The 17,986-nt window shown below is 53.3% G+C and overlaps 6 protein-coding genes across 6 annotated transcripts; 2 read left to right on the top strand and 4 right to left on the bottom strand.

Moving 5' to 3' along the window:
- Positions 1-534: 534 nt before the first annotated feature.
- Z517_12319 (uncharacterized protein) lies at positions 535-2,854 on the top strand (the record flags this gene model as incomplete). Its single annotated transcript, XM_013422733.1, has 4 exons — positions 535-1,564; positions 1,614-1,748; positions 1,798-1,891; positions 1,966-2,854. 4 exons carry the CDS (start codon positions 535-537, stop codon positions 2,852-2,854), a joined length of 2,148 nt encoding a protein of 715 aa, XP_013278187.1.
- A 1,102-nt stretch (positions 2,855-3,956) lies between these two features.
- Z517_12318 (uncharacterized protein) lies at positions 3,957-4,931 on the top strand (the record flags this gene model as incomplete). Its single annotated transcript, XM_013422732.1, has 1 exon — positions 3,957-4,931. One exon carries the CDS (start codon positions 3,957-3,959, stop codon positions 4,929-4,931), a length of 975 nt encoding a protein of 324 aa, XP_013278186.1.
- A 1,968-nt stretch (positions 4,932-6,899) lies between these two features.
- On the bottom strand, positions 6,900-7,984 carry Z517_12317 (uncharacterized protein; the record flags this gene model as incomplete). Its single annotated transcript, XM_013422731.1, has 2 exons — positions 6,900-7,811; positions 7,928-7,984. 2 exons carry the CDS (start codon positions 7,982-7,984, stop codon positions 6,900-6,902), a joined length of 969 nt encoding a protein of 322 aa, XP_013278185.1.
- A 1,659-nt stretch (positions 7,985-9,643) lies between these two features.
- Positions 9,644-11,749, bottom strand: Z517_12316 (uncharacterized protein; the record flags this gene model as incomplete). Its single annotated transcript, XM_013422730.1, has 4 exons — positions 9,644-10,391; positions 10,443-10,536; positions 10,584-10,718; positions 10,807-11,749. The coding sequence occupies 4 exons, from the start codon at positions 11,747-11,749 to the stop codon at positions 9,644-9,646; spliced, it is 1,920 nt and encodes a 639-aa protein (XP_013278184.1).
- A 2,930-nt stretch (positions 11,750-14,679) lies between these two features.
- Positions 14,680-15,779, bottom strand: Z517_12315 (uncharacterized protein; the record flags this gene model as incomplete). The annotated part of the gene is made up of 2 exons (XM_013422729.1): positions 14,680-15,257; positions 15,308-15,779. 2 exons carry the CDS (start codon positions 15,777-15,779, stop codon positions 14,680-14,682), a joined length of 1,050 nt encoding a protein of 349 aa, XP_013278183.1.
- Positions 15,780-16,438: 659 nt separating this feature from the next.
- On the bottom strand, positions 16,439-17,970 carry Z517_12314 (uncharacterized protein; the record flags this gene model as incomplete). Its single annotated transcript, XM_013422728.1, has 2 exons — positions 16,439-16,465; positions 16,519-17,970. 2 exons carry the CDS (start codon positions 17,968-17,970, stop codon positions 16,439-16,441), a joined length of 1,479 nt encoding a protein of 492 aa, XP_013278182.1.
- Positions 17,971-17,986: the final 16 nt, after the last annotated feature.

Here is a 17,986-nt window from a genome sequence, read left to right as displayed (position 1 = left end):
TAGAACAGCCCACCACCTACTCCGTATGTACAGTCTACATACGATCTGGTCCCCGAGGCCGCCGAACCCGCCGAAAAAAAAAAACTGTGTCTACTGGCCTAAACTTGTGCCCGCCTCACCTTCCCGATCCTGTTACTTACTCAGTACAGGGCACAGGTGCGGGATCGCATTTCCCTCCTCCCAGCTGCCAGCCAAGCACAACACCACTCACACAAGGAAGCCACGGCCCACGGAGCCTATCGCGGCTCTCTCTTCCTTCAATATCAGCCGATCCCCGATTTTCCTCCCAATCTCTTGTCCAGTTTTGTCGCTCCGTCGCTCACCTCGGCCTTTTTTTTGCAGGACCATATGCCAAACAATCACTCTTAATCTTGCTCCTTTCCCTCCTTCTCCAGAGGTCCCCAAGCCCCAAGTTCGCGAGGGCCACCCGCGAAGAGCTGGGTAGTGGCCCCCCCTCCCCTCCGCCCAGCTTCTTCTTGCGGTAGTTTTCGGATAGCGCCCACCGCGCACGTCCTCCGAAAGTGCTCGTTTACAATGGATTCGAGCCGGGGCCACTACCAGATAACCACCCCAGGGGACGAGGCACAACCAAAGGTGGAAGCGTTGACTCAGGAAGAGATCAATGAACGTCTACGTCGCAAGCGCAAGGCCCGCGGGCAAAAGGCTTGCCATCCCTGTCGCCAGAGGAAAGTGGGTTGCAACTATCAACACCCCTGTCAGAAATGCATCGACCGTAACCACCCTGAGCTCTGCCTCTATGAGCCCTTGTCCAAGCGCGCGAATATCGACGCGAACACCACGACGACGATAACAATTGCCGGCCAGGGAATCCCACCCAGCACTCCGATCGAAGGACAGCCCATGGGGTGGAGCAGGATCAGTGAGAGATTGCAGACGATCGAACAGGCCATTCAAGAGCTGCGTACCGAGCTGAAAGATCTGCCGGGAAGGGATGGGTCTCCCTCGACGCTGGTGGGCAGGCCCAAGGTCGAGAGAACGGGAGGAGACTCGAGCAGTGAAGGTGTCGACCAGGACAACTTTGCCATCCACACCAGCAATGAAGTCACGGGCGAGACCGTCCACCTGGGCGGCAACTCGGTCCCGGCCATGGTATTTTCGCTCAAGAGTGACCCCAACGAGTATGATGCCCAGGATGTACTCGGCAAAAGCATCCTACCTCTGTTTGGTCTAGATAACGAGAGTGCCACCTACCCTTTCGTGGACCTTTGGGGTTTACCCCACGGATCTTATGCCAGACTGCAGGCAATGTGCAGGCTGTTGCCGACCGACGCCGATTGCCTGCAATACTTTGCACAGTACCGCGACACGGCTCATGTTCTTTTCCCTGGAGTAGTGGATATTAAACAATTTGAGGGCGAACTCACCCACTTCCTCATCAACAAGGCTGCCGCGAGCAGGGATGCTCCTTACGAGGCTCTTTCGAATGACAACATATACGGGAAAACCCTCCACTGGGTGGGGTTACTGTTCGCCATTCTCGCTTCCGGCTACCAGTGTTCGTCATTGCCGCATAAAGAACGCCAACTGACCAGTCAGGTCTATGGTGAGAAGCAGTCCGTTGGCGGTGAAACCAAGAGCTTACCGTGGTGTAGTGTGCTGTGCATATGAATGTCTCCGCATCATCAATTACTTGTCCAACTCCAAGTTGCTGGACATCCAGACGTTGCTGGTGCTGGGGAACGTCATCTCCAATAACATGAACTCTGGCATCGCCTGGTGCTTGCTCGGTAAGTGCCGATATTCGAGTGGAGATTATTCTGCTGACCGCCCCGAAAGGGCTGACTATCCGGATCGGACAGAGCCTTGGTCTCCATCAAAAGACCTACCGGACTAGCAGCGAGGCTGAGAGGTCGGTTCGGGAGGAGCTTTGGTAAGTCAAAGCGACTTTTGAATTAGCGCCATCCGAGCGTTCCCTCTGAGCGTTCTTACTGACAACACTCATAGGTGGCGGATCGTCTGGCAGGACAGTCTCATCTCGATTACATTCGATCGAGCGTCATCGACTCCTACCATCTCGCATCACAAATCCGTACAGCCCGTCGACAACACGTGGTTATCATATACCGACTGCATGAAGATCTTGTGCGAGACAGGGCTCGAAATTGTGCGGGAGAGAAGTAAACACACGGACCCCCGGCAAGAACTGATACGGATCAACCGTCATCAGGAGGATTTGTCGAGAATGATGGACCATGCGCTTCACCACCTTAAAGACGCGACGGCGTGCCAGTCAATGAGGGACCAACTAGAGCATTGGAACCTCTATCTTCATCGGTCATATATCTTATCGGAGCTGTATCGGTCCGCGTTGAAACGCAGGCAGACCTCGTCGGAACTAGGCAACTTTCGGGCCACGTGCTTGGAGAATATGGCCAACACGGTGGATGCATTTCTGGGATTGTCCAACGTGACTCGGTTTGCCACACAATCATGGGCGGCGGTGCATCGGTCTCTGAGCTCGGCGCTGCTGCTTGGGATTCTGAAACAGCCTCATAGTAAGCCCCGGGTGCGGACATTGCTTGACAAGCTGATTGTGGTCATGTCGAGCATCAACTCGTCGCTGGATCCCAACGAGCACTCTGCTCCCATTGCCCGAGCTGTGCGGGCGCTGGCTCGTCTCAATGCCCACCACGGCTCCGAGGTTGGGACCGAGTACAGTGCGAGCGGCGATACCATACCAACGTGGGAGCGAGGCACAAGCTCGGACACTCTGATGTATTATGGGCATCCCTCGAATGAAGCATCTGGGGACGACGGCGGGCGGTCTGAGGACTCGCCTTATGAGTTGATGGAGAAGATCCTATGGGGATCGCAGGGTATATCTCCGGTCTGAGGATTGCGTTCCTCTGACCTTTTGTTTCGGTATTCGTAGGAAGTATTTTGGGGAGATCTGAGTGTGTAGCCTTGTGGCGTGTAAAATGCGTGGCATTTCGGCTGCGTTTGGGATAGAAGTTGAGTTTTGCGTGTCTCTTGTCCGCTCTCTTTTCCCTTTTGATTTTTCTCGTAGCTTTGGAGTAATACCAGGTTCGCTGGGAACAAGCCCCTTTTTGAAGCATAACACGTTATTCAGGGACTCAACTCGGAAGTGATTAACTCGGACAGGCTCGGATGTATTTCGGAGAGGTGGTGTGTTGATGACCGACGAGGCCCGTGGAGTCCGGGCGGGAGAGAGCAGGTTATCGTGGACTCGGATTGGTTGTGGAACAGCGAAGCGTAGCGAACAAGTACTTGAGAGAGGAGATGGCCAGGCACGGCCATGAGGCTTGGCTCAGGTGCTCAGGTGTTGCTCGGACATGCGGCGCACAATGGTCGGAGCGAGTCTGGGCCTGGCTGTGTAGCTATCTTAGGGATCCTTATAAGCTTGGGAGAGCCCCGTGTCCCTTGGGAAGAGACCCAAAGATACCCAGGGTGCCCGTGGACTTTGTACTAGGCCCCCCTAGGACATAAACGCCCAAGAACGTGCCCCGAGATCTCGCTCGCTACTCGTAGGTAGACAATAAGCCTAATAATCAGGGGCATTCTTGTACCCGTAGATACTCCGTCGTTGCATTGAGTGCGTATCTCTCTGTTCACTACTGCCGACTCTCTGGTATTGCAGCGCTGCGCTCCGCTTGTCCTCCGTGGCCCGCGAGGTCTCGACTGGTCTCACTCTGACCTACACGATCTACACGGTCTACACTTTGGTGGCAGTAGATTTCTGATTTTCGTCATCTCCGAGTTTCAATCCTCTCAACAGAATCTGTTTGCATCATCTCCGAAGTCTAGCGCGAAGGCACGCTCGCTCGAGATCGTCCCAAGATGGCTACAAAGCCTCAATTATATATGACGCTGCCCGTGCCCTCCTTGCCACAATGGATCTCCAGCTTCAACACCAACACCTATCCAACTCTACACTTTGAATCATTACCCCTTCTCAATATTACAAGTCCTTAGCAATGGATACCATCATCCCTCAACAAGACTCCATGGTGGACATGGACGACTGGTACAACTTTACCCTAACCAACGCCGACATGGACGGGCTCTTTGGGTGCGCGTCAAACCCTCTAGCCTCGTACGACCAGTCCAATACTACAAACTTTGGCCAGTCACGGCAATACTATAACCAATCTCAATATCCCTGGAATACTGTCGATGCAAGCCTCATGTATCAGAAGACTCCGACCCAGTCATTCACCACTGCAAACACATCATTTCTCCCGTATGTGTCAGACCCAATGCGGTCCTACAGCCCCAACAACCTCCCAGTATATGCTGGTGAGGATGAGGTGGTAAAGAGCGATTCTACCAGAGACTACCAGCTCTCCGATTTCGAGCTGGCTCTTTCTGAGTCCTCAGCTTCTTCCGAAGTTGAAGATTGCGCTGCGACGACTGTGGCATCGCAGAACTCGACGGCCCGGCGGGCAGGGAGCCGGGAGAAGCGCACAAACACCGGATCAAGAAGACAGACGCACTCGCACCGAGTCTCCAAGCTCAAGAGAACCGCTTCAAGTGACAGCGATGATCTCGAGCGGGCGCTGGCCAAGCAGACGCACTCGGCCATCGAGCGCAAATACCGTAACAACCTCAACGCAAAGATGTGGCAGCTGCACCGCACGCTGGAGGGGACGAGCCGCATGTCCAGCAGCGGCAGCAGCGCCAACAACAGTGACGACAGCGACTCATCACCACAGTGGGGGGAGTCGCAGTCGCAGTCGCAGTCACAGCAACGGGAACAACCGCAACCGCGGAAATCGGACATTTTGAGCAATGCCCTGCAGTACATCAACGAGTCGGAGCTAGAGATGAGGCACATGTCGGATGAGATTGTGCGGTTACAGAATCAACTGGCGGTCCTGCAGCGCATGGTGCGGTGCGAAGGCGACTGCGATGCTTTGAAGGAGATAGTCCAAATGAAATTGGCGTCATGACCACCATTTTTTTGACCATATTCTTTTGTTACCCTTTTTTCCCTACTCCGTTAAAAGCTCCGTTGTGCTACGGAAGTAGCGAGAGCGAGTTAGTTCTACGGAGTAGATGCTTGTAGATGACAAGGCCATCGGGTTACCTACTGGAGACTTCGTTAGTGAGTGTTCGCGGGTGAACCACCCGGGCTGGCTCACTTGTACATGTGCTTGTACTCCTACTCCATTACGCGTCTAAGTACTAGTGCAGACGAGCCATTGAGTTGCGGACCAGATCCTTCCTGAAGCGGTTAATGGACGAGAGACACTAATATTCGGTACCTAGCAAGCTAAGTAGGAAGGCACTGGTAGGTAATTGTGCATATACTAGGCGATGATGCAATGCATACCCACCTGGCACTAACATCAGGTATTTTGAATAGTTTTTATGCATTTGGCAGTTGGGCATTTGTGCATTGTCCACGATCCAAAAAAGGGTAACCTACCAAGCCGACGTGTTACTTGTGCTGGTATCCATACAGCTATACTTATCTCTTACCTAGTACCTATCAAATAACTACCCACGAGTATGTACAGCACCTAGTATATCCAAACACCTACCGCGCTACGAAATGACTCGTCATTCTCGACATCGACATCAACACCTCACTCGCTCCTTCTCCCCAAATCCCCCCTTGTCGTTTTTACTCCTGATAATCAGAGTGCGGTTGATTCCCTCGCCGATCCTCCCACCGGTGCCCTGCTGGTGCGGGCTTGGGCTCGTTGAGATCGTCGGTGTCGCCTACCCTCCCTCGTGCCCACCGACTCCTTAGTGCCCTAGGGTAATCACGTAGTCAAGTACAAGTGGTTTTAAAGAAGCGAAAAAAAAGGGTAACAAATGGCTCCCTAGATCGGCCGATCGCAATGTGCGCCGACGTCTAACAAGAATTGCCCAGTGTCACCAGTGCTGTTGTCATATAAATGTAATGAAATCGAGGGGAATGTACCAGAGGTTGGTTGATAGATAGATAGGTTGATACAACACTTGGTCCTTTGGGGGGTAGATAACGGGTACTCGCTCCCTCATCCACTACACTGACTTAAGTTACTCGGTAGAGATGAGCGATAGGTGCGCAATACGTGATACGTGATACGTGGTCACGCAATAAGCGATTGGCCATATTGGATACGGGATACGGGTCACGGGGCCTTTTCCATATCTTCTCCCCTCTACGAGAAAATGACTTCTCTTCATGCTGGTCCGCTTCTGTAGAGTGCAGAGTGTACTGTACATCGAGATTACTGGGACATGCTGGACCTACTTGACCTGCGACGTGACATGAGATCACCAGAGAAGAGACAACAAACAGACAACCAAGATGATAAACCGATAAATATTCTATATTGACCTTGACCCCCCTTCTGTTCCCCTGCGATGGAGCCGTCGACTTGTCACCCGTTAATAAAACCACCATGACCAAACGACAAGTGCCTCTTTATACATGAAAATCCCCCCTCCTCGTCCCCAAGAAAAAACCGAACGAACTCCTCCCTAGGGCTGGCCGTAGTCGGGACATACAGGTGACTACGCCCGGTAATTTCCATCTGTCGACAACCCGTCTCCCATGTCCCTCTCAATCAGCTCTCGAGGCTGAGATGACTGCTCCTCACGACATGTCTCTTGCTTCTCGCGTTTGTTGAAGATAGTTTGTTGTTGATTGTTGATCGATTGTTGAGTTCTTCCTCTCGACCTACGTCTTTGACACTGGGTCGACACTGCATAGTCTCTGTGTGAGTGCAGGATTTCTCCTGGTCACCAGACTATCCCCCAGTGGTGTTGATAGACCACCTCTCTTCCCCCTCCTCGTTCGTGCCCATTGACCTCGCCTCACCTCGTCCCCACCCACACTCGCACGCGAAAACGTATATGCAGATAATCCATGCACACGCGTACATGCATTCATTGACCCGTTCACCTCTGACCCAACCAAAAAATCATGAACTTAAAAGTGCCCTCAGCACAGACCACTCCTCGCACTTGACCAGGTTCCGGATCGTCCGCTCCTTGTCCTGCAGGTGCTTGATCTCGTCGGCCATGTGCCGCATCTCCACCTCAGACTGGTGGATGTAGTCGATGGCGCTGTTGAGGATCTCGGATTTGCGGACTCGACTCGGCGGTTGGAACGCAGGGAGGGGTGTCGTGACTTCGCTGGTGCCGCTACTGCCGCTTGTGCTCGACAACCGCGAGTGCGGGCCCGGCGAGTTCACCTCCCGCAGAACGTAGTACAGCTGGCTCATCTTCCCGTTGAGGTTGTCGCGGTACCGCCGCTCCACGACCGAGTGCGCCGCCTTGGCTTCCTTGAGCGCCGCCTTGTCGTCCTCCTCCGTCGGAGCCCTGGTCGCTTGCTGTCGCGCCGCTCGGGGTTTCCTCCCTCGTTTGGCGCCCGGTGGTTTCCCCGTCGTTGGGACCGCTACAGCCTCTACATTTCGCGCCGCGGCGGCTCTTCGTTTCCCACCCCGTGGGCGTCCGCGCGACGAGGGCGGCTTGGTCGAGACCCAAGGAACGACATTCGACCAGTTGACGGGTGGTGGTGCGGCGACGACCGCGTTGACCTTCGAACCCTCTAGCTGCTCCTGGCGGCTTTGGGGTGAGTCGTCGTCCTCCGAAACCTGAGGCTCGAAATTACCCGTGCTCGAGTGGTAGCAGTCGTCCGGGGTCGTGGATTGGAGCATCTCGTAGTCGACAAACGATATGGGCGGCGACAGAGGGAACTGTGCGGGAGGACCGGCGCCGGTACCGAGTGGTTGACTGGGGAATATGACATTGTGTAGGTGCTGCTGTTGTTGTTGCTGATCTGACGGTACGAAGCCCGGTTGCTCTTTAAGATACTCGTTCCGTATAAACGGCTGAAAGATCGAAAAGTCAATGTCATTTAAAGGCTGCGACAAGAAAATTTCCAATGGTCAATATTCAGACAGCGCTATCAAAGGGGATACCCCGAAGGGTTCAATGATACACCCACCCCATTGCTGACGCCAAAGTCCACAAGAGAGTGGGCAGACATTGGCATATAGTCCATACAGGTAAAAACCGCGAATGATGTTTTCCCCCCCCCAAGACACGACGTCCTCGGGGACAAGTTCTTGGGTAAACAGACTCGATGATCCGAATGAGTATATTGGTTTTTTCCCTCAGGGGGGTTAAGATAGGAAGAGAAAAGGCTCAGAAAGAGAGAAGCTCCGTTATCACACAGAGTTGATATAATACATTTCCCAGAGATCTTCACAACAGCTCCGCTTGCGTCAGTTGGCAAGCTTGGCCGGCGAGGGGTGGTTCCGTTGCACAGTTCAAGTACCTAATAAGAAGGTAATAAGGAAACGCCCCCCCTCCGTTTCCAGATGGCCAGGGCTGGCCAGACGCAAGAGCCGAGCTTCGCACAAGAAACTCTACCGACGACAATCCACCCCCTAGGTAGTCCATTGTCGCCTCCTGGATGGTGAGTGCCGATTCCATGGCAAATTTCCAGGCGGCTGGCCCAAGGGAAGATCGAACGATCGGACGATCAAACTTGGGGAAGAGGGCGTGCACATGTGCATGGCTAATAGTGGAGGATTCGTCGTCCAAGTAGTTGCGAGTAGTGGCCCAGGTCGCCCTGGTGGCCCTGGGTTCGGGTTCGGCATGGCATATCCACCAATACTAAATTTAATGGAACCATATTCCTGGCCGATTCCACTGATTCCACCAGTGATGCATTAGCTCCACTGACTGGCTTGGAAACATTTCCTAGTCGAGCTAGGCCAGCAGCGGCCAGCTCGGATTTGCTCGGTGGCTTCGGCGGCTTCGGCGGTCCAGGGTCTGTGAGGCTGTAGCCCTGTTTGACGGGGCCAATGAGATTCTTTCCCAGAGTCGCAATGGGACGACCCAGACGACCCAGAATTAATCTCCATCATCAAAAACTCGAGGACCTTGATGCCGGTGTCGAGGGGAATGCGATCGCATGTCTCTCGGAGTGTGCTCGGTAGAGAAGCGCAAAACCCCTTGTGCATGGGGCGAGCGAGGTAATGGCATCAGCCCACAAAGGCAGCCTTCATAGCAGTCTGGGTATGTTCGGGAGCGACCCCTTTTGAGTGGCAGGATCTCTGTACCTCGACGATCGTCATGGCCGGACGTTACCGCAGGAAAGATATAACAGTGGCTCGTGTTAGTGACTGATAGAGAAGTGTACAGCTAGTACCGCGCAGTGTCTGTTGTGATCCAGGCCAAATTCAAACCAGCCAATTCCAGCCACTGTGTCTGTAAAGGGGGAAGGAAAATTGAAGAAAGAAGATTGATGTGATGGAACGGAAGTGAGGTGAGTCAGTAGAGGGAGATGATATTATATAGTATAGCAAGCTCTGGGACCGTGTGCCACAGAACCCCTCTATAAATTCCAGTCGCTTCGCTGTCGCACAAGTACTCTCAAAGAGTACCACCGCATGTCTTTTCCGGGCCAGCGGTGTTCGCAAACCTTTTCCGCCGGTTCTGTGGCCTTTGTGAGCCGCCGTCATTCCTGGGCATGCCTTTCCTTTAAGTTCAGTACCCCGTAGAATTTCCCCGGGTGGTGTGACCCTTCCACGTCCTGGGGGATGCAAAAGACCTCGAGCAAATCAGGCCTGTTGGGCTGTCAACCAAAAATGGTCAATATGACAAAGCTAGATAACCGTAATCTGTTTATTACCGACAGTCCGTGTCGTTCTTTTCAGTTCATCAATTCGTGACTCGTGGTCGTCCCTGGCGGCGTCCGACCACTCGAAAAGCTTGGAGGATTCGAAGGCCACCGCATCGCCGCCATGTCCTGTAGTTTCGCAATGGATTTGGAGAAAGGTGTAGGCAGGTGTGCCTCGGCACAGTGCGTGCACGGGCTCTCCATGACCGTGATAAAATTGTGGACCAGATACTGTGCTGGCCTCGTCCTCGAAAGGTCGTCCATGGTGCACAACATCAGAGCAGAGCTCAGCGCTCTCTGCACGAATATTGAGGATTGCTTGACTGCGGGAGCGGTGACCTGCAGGTGAAGGAAGCCGGTAACCGTGCCACTCAGGCATCGCACGTAGGCATCCATATCGTCGGGGCTGGGGCTGCGGTCGCTTAGAAGGGTCCTGTAGAGCTCAGCATTGACGTAGGACCGGTGTAGGTACAGGCTCCAGTATTCGAGCCGAGCTTTGGTCGTGTGGCAAAGCGTCACATCCTTGAGGTACGGTGCAGCCTCCTGTGCCATTTCGTTGAGGATATCCTGGTGTCGAGATATATCTTCAGAACTGAACTGCCCGGCTGCTCTGTTCGAACGCTCGCGGACAATTTCAATGCCAATCTGGCAGATTTTTTTCATGCAGTCAATGTAAGATAACTCGCTGGATCCGGTGTTTAGGGGCGTTCTTTGGATCGGGAGGGTCGAAGGTCTGTCGAAAGCCAAGGCAAGTGAGCTTTCTTGCCATACGATGCGCCACCTGCTCCCAAGTTAACGTAGATTCGACGCAAGATGTTGTGTTTTTACGCACCATAGCTCCTTTCGGAGCCACTGCAGGCTTTCTGCCGTGGATGGAGGCACTTCAAGGTGCAGTCCAAGGCTTTGTGCCAGCCGGATCGTCAGCCCTTTTGCGTCTGTCAGTATTTTTCTCCTCAAAAAGTGTACATCTCACCTTCAAAGCACCACGCCACACCGGCATCGAGGCTGTTGGCCATGACATCGGCAATGACCAGCATGTTTTGAACGTCAAATAGGGTGGGGTATCCGAGGTAATTGGTGGATCGCAAGCACTCGTAGGCGCAGCAGACTAGAAATTCAGTCAGTAACAGGAGCGAGTCAAGGCGCGGAAAGGGGGTTCAGGAGTCAAGCACCGTATACTCGCGATTTCCACCGACGTTCCTCACACGGAAGAGTCGAGTACTGGCAGCCAGAGGCCAAACATGCAAAAAGCAGCCCAAGCCAATGGAGGTCTCTACCGCCAATCCCCGAATGTGGCTCCGGGTCCGCCTCTGAGAGGGGTACTTTTTGGGCGGTTGACTGCCGTGCAAGGAATTCGCTGAGGTCGTTCTGAAATTGGTCGAGGTCGGGAATGGCCGGGAAAACGGCGTGAGCAGTCTCGGTGTAGCAAGCGAAGAGGCTGCGGCACTCGACGTCGCTGGGAAGCAACTCGCACAGGCTTTGAAACCTCGATGCGGGCTCGTTGTGTAGCCCCCACAACGCAGAGAAAGGATAGGTGATGGATTGATTCTCCACGGCGAAGATGGATAGAATCTCTTGGTTTGAGGGATCTTGTGCCCACCGCGCAGGGTCAGCACTGGTCGACACCGCAGTCGGCCGCAGCACTGGATGCGGTCCCAAGTGTACAGGCTGGCCAGTACCCCGCGTGCTCGGCCCTGGTACCTGAGGTGTCGACCATGTCCCTTCTCTGCTGGGACTCTGGCGCGATTGCTGGCCGACCATCGACGACTCTGGTCTCGGGCCCCATACGCCCAAGACCCTGTCGATTTCGTCTTTGACTTTCCATAGTGTCTGCTCGAACAAGGTGACTTTCTGTGCCAGCACAGGTTCGTCTGAAGCTGCGGGGGTGGTGCTGGCGGCGCCCGAAGACGATGCGGTCTCGGCAAACGACTTTGACCGCGGGGCGTCGTAGATGCAAATCTCGGGATAGCCTCGATCAATGCAGGTTTGACAAGGCTTCACGTAGTTGCACTTGACTTTGCGTTGGTGGCAGGGATAGCAGGCCCGGGGGGTCCTGTTGTCACGGCGCTGTCGAAGGACTTCGTCAATGTCCTCTCTCGATAGATCTGGTTTGCGTGTTATGTCCTGAAAACGATCCATGCTCCGTCATGGCCTCGATAGGACTTTGTGTGGGATGTCCGACTCTTAAACATTTCGCTCCCTTTTTTATTCTCTCTCTGCCCTCCCAGGCAAGCCTTGCGCCTCTTACTTGTATGAAATGGACACCATTGGTATGGATGGTGGCAAGTGACTAGGCTGCATGGGGCAAGGCCTGGCTACAGAATCTCGTGCTGTGGGTACGGGACATGCCGCCTCTCTAGAATAAAATGGCACAACATCACGTTCCGGTTTACTCCCCTCAGCCCCCTCGACCCAAGTACAGTACCTTTTTTTGTCCCAGACATATTGCGAGCCATTATTCTATCGAACCTCCTAGAATGATCACAAGACTGTATCCCGTCCTGCACGGCTCAGGAAGTGCAGTATCTGCAGCGCTGTGCTGAGCCTGGGGGCATCCCACATTGCAGGCACTGTGCGAAGCGACACATGCCGATTCCTTGGCACAGACAACCTTGCGGTTTGCGATACCACGACCTAGAACCACGACGGGAATTGTTCCTCGACACTGCGCCTCTCTAGATCACTTGTGTTCGTCATCATAGAGAGCCTAGACCCTTTGATCGGAAGCGAGAAGGACCGGAGGGAGCTTAGGGAGGGAGCGCGTGGACGAAAGACACAACCAAAATATCACTCAATACGGAGCCGAGATGCTTCCTGAAGCTTCAAACTGTGTTAGAAATGCGGGATTGCTCAACGAAGTGTAATTTTTCTCGGGGCCGCGGGGATTGTGACTTGCGATGCGCAGTCTGTCGATATGTGTTGGACAGCAGCACAATACAATTACTTGGTATACAAGTACACCTAGTTCAGGATGCGGCTGCATCGCCTCGTACTTGTACAAGTAGGGTTCGTGGATCTCGTCCCACAAAACTAGTCCCGCGGCCCAACGTTTCCTTCCAATTATCGGGTTCTCACCAATGTTGGTTTTGCCATCAACTGGGAATTCCCCAGGATAGTCTGTCCTCTTCTGAACCTGCACCTCCAACAGTATGAATGTCGACACCGTGGCCCTTTGCCCTTTGGTTACTTACTCCAACGAGTTTGCCAGCCTGTTCCCGACCGAGGAAAACGGTGGTGGAGAGGAGCCGAAAACCTAAAAGCGATCCTCGTAATGCCGTGTAAAGACTCGCTGGGGACCCTGAACTTAACAAGTCCGGTGTGGGTCCCTCCCACGAGTTGAACGATTCGACCAGAACGACCAGGATGACCAGGCTGGAGGATCTGAATCATGGGCGGATGGACGGAATGGGATTGTTCAATCTGAAGTGCCATACCTGAACGGGGAGAGGAAAATTCTTCCTCGTACGCCAGGCTCCGTCCCATTCCACCTAATGTGCATTCCAACGGTGACCGGACGTATTCCGCGCTGGCATCTGATTGATGGGCTTCTTCTCCCTTCTCCCAAGGACGAAAAATGCAACAAGACCACCCAATTTTTTCTGCCTCTTTTCATTCTTGGTGTCCCTCTAAATAAGCGAAGTCTCCGAATTTCCTGTCCCGCTGCAACGGGTAACTTTAGTGTTTTTCGCGTGCCAAAAAAAGAGTTGACCTCCGATACTCGCCCGCATGTTGGGCTCTCTTGGTATCTGGCTGGCTGGGGACATGCAGGCTCGGGAATCTCGAATCTCGAAGTCTCTGCACATCTTGAGTGCAGGTACAACACAATAGCCCAGATGTACAAGTAGAGAGTGTCACGCATTCAGCACTGAGGTCTGGATGACCTTGTCATTGACCCCGCGGCTCGTTGTCCTTCGGCAACTGGCGTTATGCTGAGTTTTGTGACCAAGGTTATGTCGGTACCAGTACCGACACAAGGGTGGCGCGGGGTTCCAGGCAGCAAAAATTAATCGATTCTGGACATAGAATGAAAGTAGGTGATACATCGCTACCGCGCATTCGCCCTTCCGCCCGGAGGGTGAGTTGACGCGCAGCTTGATCACATGCACGAGGTGAGCTGATTTTGCAAGCACTCCAACGACGAAAGGGTCCGACGCAGCCTCGTAGGGTCCTCGGCTGCCTGGAGTCCTGGCTGGGTGCTGGCCTGACACTAAGGGTGATTACATAATGAGATCTGGCTTTAAGCTTTGTCTGTCACTTCCCATTGGCTGCGAAGGTAGTCCGGGGTACGAGTGACGCACGAGTCATGCGCTCTACCGAGTTTCTCATGTCAACTAAGTGCAAGCCACCCCGACAAGGTCGGGAGTGATTGCGGGCTGCTCCGGTCGCCGTACTCCCCTGCTCCTCACTCTTTATGTTCGAGGGATGGATATCTTCCCGTCTCTATGAAACCGTGTGTCAGGTCGCTACGTAGGGTATTACCTAGAACAATCCAATTTGGCTTCACCGAGAGCGAAAACAAAGCCGCAAAAAAAAATATCGCTGCACAGGACTTGTGACAAGGACGGAGTTGGGGGTATTCCCCGAATTCTAACCTTGGGGTGCATGGCCCGCGTGCGTGTTTCTGGTGTGTCTGGTAATACCTGCATTACTAAAGCTGTCAGACCACTCGATTTAATACCACCCACCAAAAGTCACTCAATGTCACCTGATAACTTCGTGCTTCTAATGACACCAGAAGCTCCAGATGCATAAAACTTTTTTGGCCTTTCAGGTGTTGTGCACTGCCGCTCGTTTGATTATCTCTCAATGTCGTTAGATTGTCTCGAGCCTTAAATCTTGGCTCCATGGATTTTGGTGTGTGAGAGATTTTATGCATATTGTAAACCAGGGGAAAGCCAAGAGGGCAATAATATGCTGGCACCCAGCTGGGCTGCTTTTTACTTGTGCTTGTACTGTGGTACCTACACAGTATATCCCACCGCCACATATGTACGCTAGCCTCCAAACCAATAGCAGTAGGAAGGATTCCGTCATGGACTCCTCGCCTCGAATATACCAACACTTGTCTATCATTGGGACTTTAGTTTCTCCGTCAACTCAGGAACCCTCTCGAACAGATCCCCGACCAATCCTACGTCCGCCACTTGAAAGATAGGCGCATCCGGGTCCTTGTTGATACACGCAATAACTTTGCTATCCTTCATGCCCGCAAGATGTTGGATGGCGCCCGAGATTCCCACGGCCAAATAGAGTTGAGGTGCGACATTCTTGCCGGTTTGGCCCACCTGCAAACTGTTGTCTGCAAACCCACTGTCCACCGCAGCTCTCGAAGCCCCGATGGCTGCGCCCAACGCATCTGCCAGAGGAGGCATCAATCGGTCAAATTCTTCTTTGGATTTCAAACCCCGGCCACCTGAGACAACCTTTTCGGCCGAAGCGAGTTCAGGACGATCCGATTTTGTAAGGTTTTCAGAAATCCATTCCGTGGACGATTCAACCTTGGTGTCTGCGCCCTCTTCGACGCTGGCGGAGCCGCCTTCAGTTTCGGCAGGAGCAAAAGATGTTTGGCGCACTGTTAGTAGTTTGGTAGGGTCGCTGCTCTGGACGGTGAGGATCGCGTTGCCCGCGTAAATAGGTCGGACAAACGCTGTACCGCATCAGCATAAAGTGCCTTCCTTCCGGTGTTGTAAAACTCACTGTCTTCTCCCTCAATTCCCATCACGTCCGAAATCTGCTGCACGTCCAACAACGCCGCCACCCGAGGGAGCAGACTCTTACCAAACGCGGAATGCGCTGCGATCACATGCGTATAACCGCCCTTCTTGATATTCTCCACCAGCAGTGGTGCCCAGTTCTCGGGCAGCCCTCTGTCATATGCCTCATTCTCCACCGCGATGACCTTCTCCAGGCCTTTGATTTTGGACGCTTCTTGTGCGACGGCCTTGGCTGATTTTCCGGCCACAAAGCCATGTACAGAACCTCCGAGCTTTGCCCCAGCGGTGATTGCTCCTAATGAGCCGCTGTTGAGTTTGCCGTCGCGTTGCTCGAGAATGGCAAGTGTGGAGAGTAGTCGTGCGACGGATGACGATTGGAACTGGTTTAGAAGGGTGTGGGAAGGGGAGCGGGCGCGGGCTGCCCGCAAGGCGGATTGTCCAGCTGTCGATAGCATGTCTATAGAGTGCGTCTCTCCGGCTGGAGGAGCAGAATCAAGGAGAGCTTGAGTTGACGCTGGAAGACCAAGTAATGTCGTGTTGATGGAATTCTTCGACGCAGTCTTCAATTCAGGGATTGACGTCTTCGAATGACCTGCGCCGCTCAAAGCTTCGACCTCGGGATCTCTAGGGTTTACGCGAGTTTCTCCCGAATGTAAGCATTTGGCATTCCGATGTCGGGAGACTTTCTCCGAAGCCGAGTCTAAGCGCAGGCAGGTACAGCAACAAGATCGAAAAGGAAGCATGTTTTTAAGATACATTCTGCATTGCATCGGCACGACCCTATTTGCCTTCCTACGTGCTCATTTAGTTTCATCCATCAGAGCTGATTGTGGCTTTGTCCTGCACAGTGGTATGAATGACAACAAAATCCAGTTTTCCGATCAGAGATGAAAGACGCTGATGATGTCTGATTTCCTTTCGCTATGCATGACGCTGAACGCTAGACAAGGGACGACAGCCTGTCGTGTACAGAGAGACGGTTGCACAGACATGCAACCAAAAACGACACAATAAGAAAGAAATCATACTCGGTAGACCAGCAGCGCGCTCACAAAGCCATTCCGCGCCTTCATCATCGTCTGACGACTTTGCATGAACAATGTCTAGGCATCGACTATTTGGGCTTCCGCCAGAAATATTGCTATAGCACGTCAGTCCTGTTCTGCCGGTAGGTCGTGGATTGGGAGAGATTACCTTGTGCTGTTTGCGACAAGCTCGTAAGCCCGGCTTTCGCAAATCATTGACCACAGCTTCCTTTCTCTTCTCATCTTCATCTTCATCTGGGATGTAATAAAATTCGCTTTCCAGCGGTTTACCCGCGGCGTCTTTGCCTTCTCTTGCAACCTCGCCAATACACGCTGTTTCACGGATGAGCTTTCTGATTTCATGGAGGGACAAAACACCAGCCTCGCGGGGAAGGTGGCTTAAAATGGTGGACAACGGGGTCGAGGACAATCTCGAAAACGCGAGCTGATTAATAATGTGGCCTTGCGCGTCAAATTCCGGATCTTTCTTTTTCGGTGAGCTCAAAGCTTCGCTGGGAGGAAGGGGTTCTGTGTGGGAAGATCGTGTACTCGTTGCAGAATCACTTGGGTGGTGCGAATCTCCAGCGGAGACTGATGCCATACGTGGCAGTAGGTTTGCACCAAAGGGTCCGAAAGAATGAATGATGGGATCATTCTCTTCGTCGTTGTCGGAAAATTCTTCAGCAGACAACGAAGCACTGTTCTGAGTGGTTCCCGCGAGTCCACAGTTCTGCGACAGTGCCTGTGTTGACTGTGACATTTCAGTCCCGGTCACCGTTCCACTGCTTTCGTTGGTCGGTTCAGGGTCTTCATATATTTCGACGGTAGCTGGAGGGAGTGGCGGTGAAGAAGGCATTACGGCCTGTACGGCAGGAGACGGGGATATAGGAGAAGAAAGTCGTCGTCGAACTTGCATTGGACTTGGGCTGGGCGGTGTTGAATGGCGCAACATGGCGCGCTTGCGCTTCGCAGGAGAAGCATCCTCCTCGTCTTCAGACGAGAAGGCGCCGAGGTGAGGTTTCGGAGGCCAATCCACCACGACGCGACTGTCATGAACGTCAATCATGATTTCCGAGTCCCTAATATCGGACGAAAATGTCTCTCCCTTCTTAACCTCGTACACCTGTCCCTTGCAGTGTATCTTAATACCATTCCAACCAGTACACGTGATTTCCACACGATCACGCTCCAGACGCGAACCCGCAGCTTTGTAGCAAGCCTCCACGTGAACCCTGGATATGAGACGATTTGCTGAGAATTGATAGTCGCAAGAAGCGCTGGATCTTCCCATACGCGTTACCTTGCCGTCGGCTTGTAATTGGATTGAGGGTACGGCACCGAGAGGAGTACGTTCAGCAAGGGTAGAAGAAGTCCTGTGAAGGCTGGGCCGGGATTTGGCTACATGTACTGGCGAGGAAGATAAAATAGCGGTGGAAGAAGTAGGGACGGGTGTAGGGTAGGTCGTGCTCTCGTCGAGTGCATCTCGGTTTCGCTTGAGGGGTCTCGGTAAGGCTGGTGACGAAGATAGCGGTTCGAAGGCAGGAAGTAGTGAGGTTGCTGATCTCTTGGGGCCTGGAGAGGGTGACATGACCGTCTCTGCAAAAGTGGTCGAGGGAGCCATGGTCTTCAGGCGTCAC

The sequence above is a fragment of the Fonsecaea pedrosoi genome (genome assembly GCF_000835455.1).
Source record: "Fonsecaea pedrosoi CBS 271.37 unplaced genomic scaffold supercont1.9, whole genome shotgun sequence".
Taxonomy (NCBI): domain Eukaryota; kingdom Fungi; phylum Ascomycota; class Eurotiomycetes; order Chaetothyriales; family Herpotrichiellaceae; genus Fonsecaea; species Fonsecaea pedrosoi.
The sequence above is the reverse complement of the archived record's forward strand: the minus strand, read 5'-3'. Positions and strand labels throughout refer to the sequence as shown.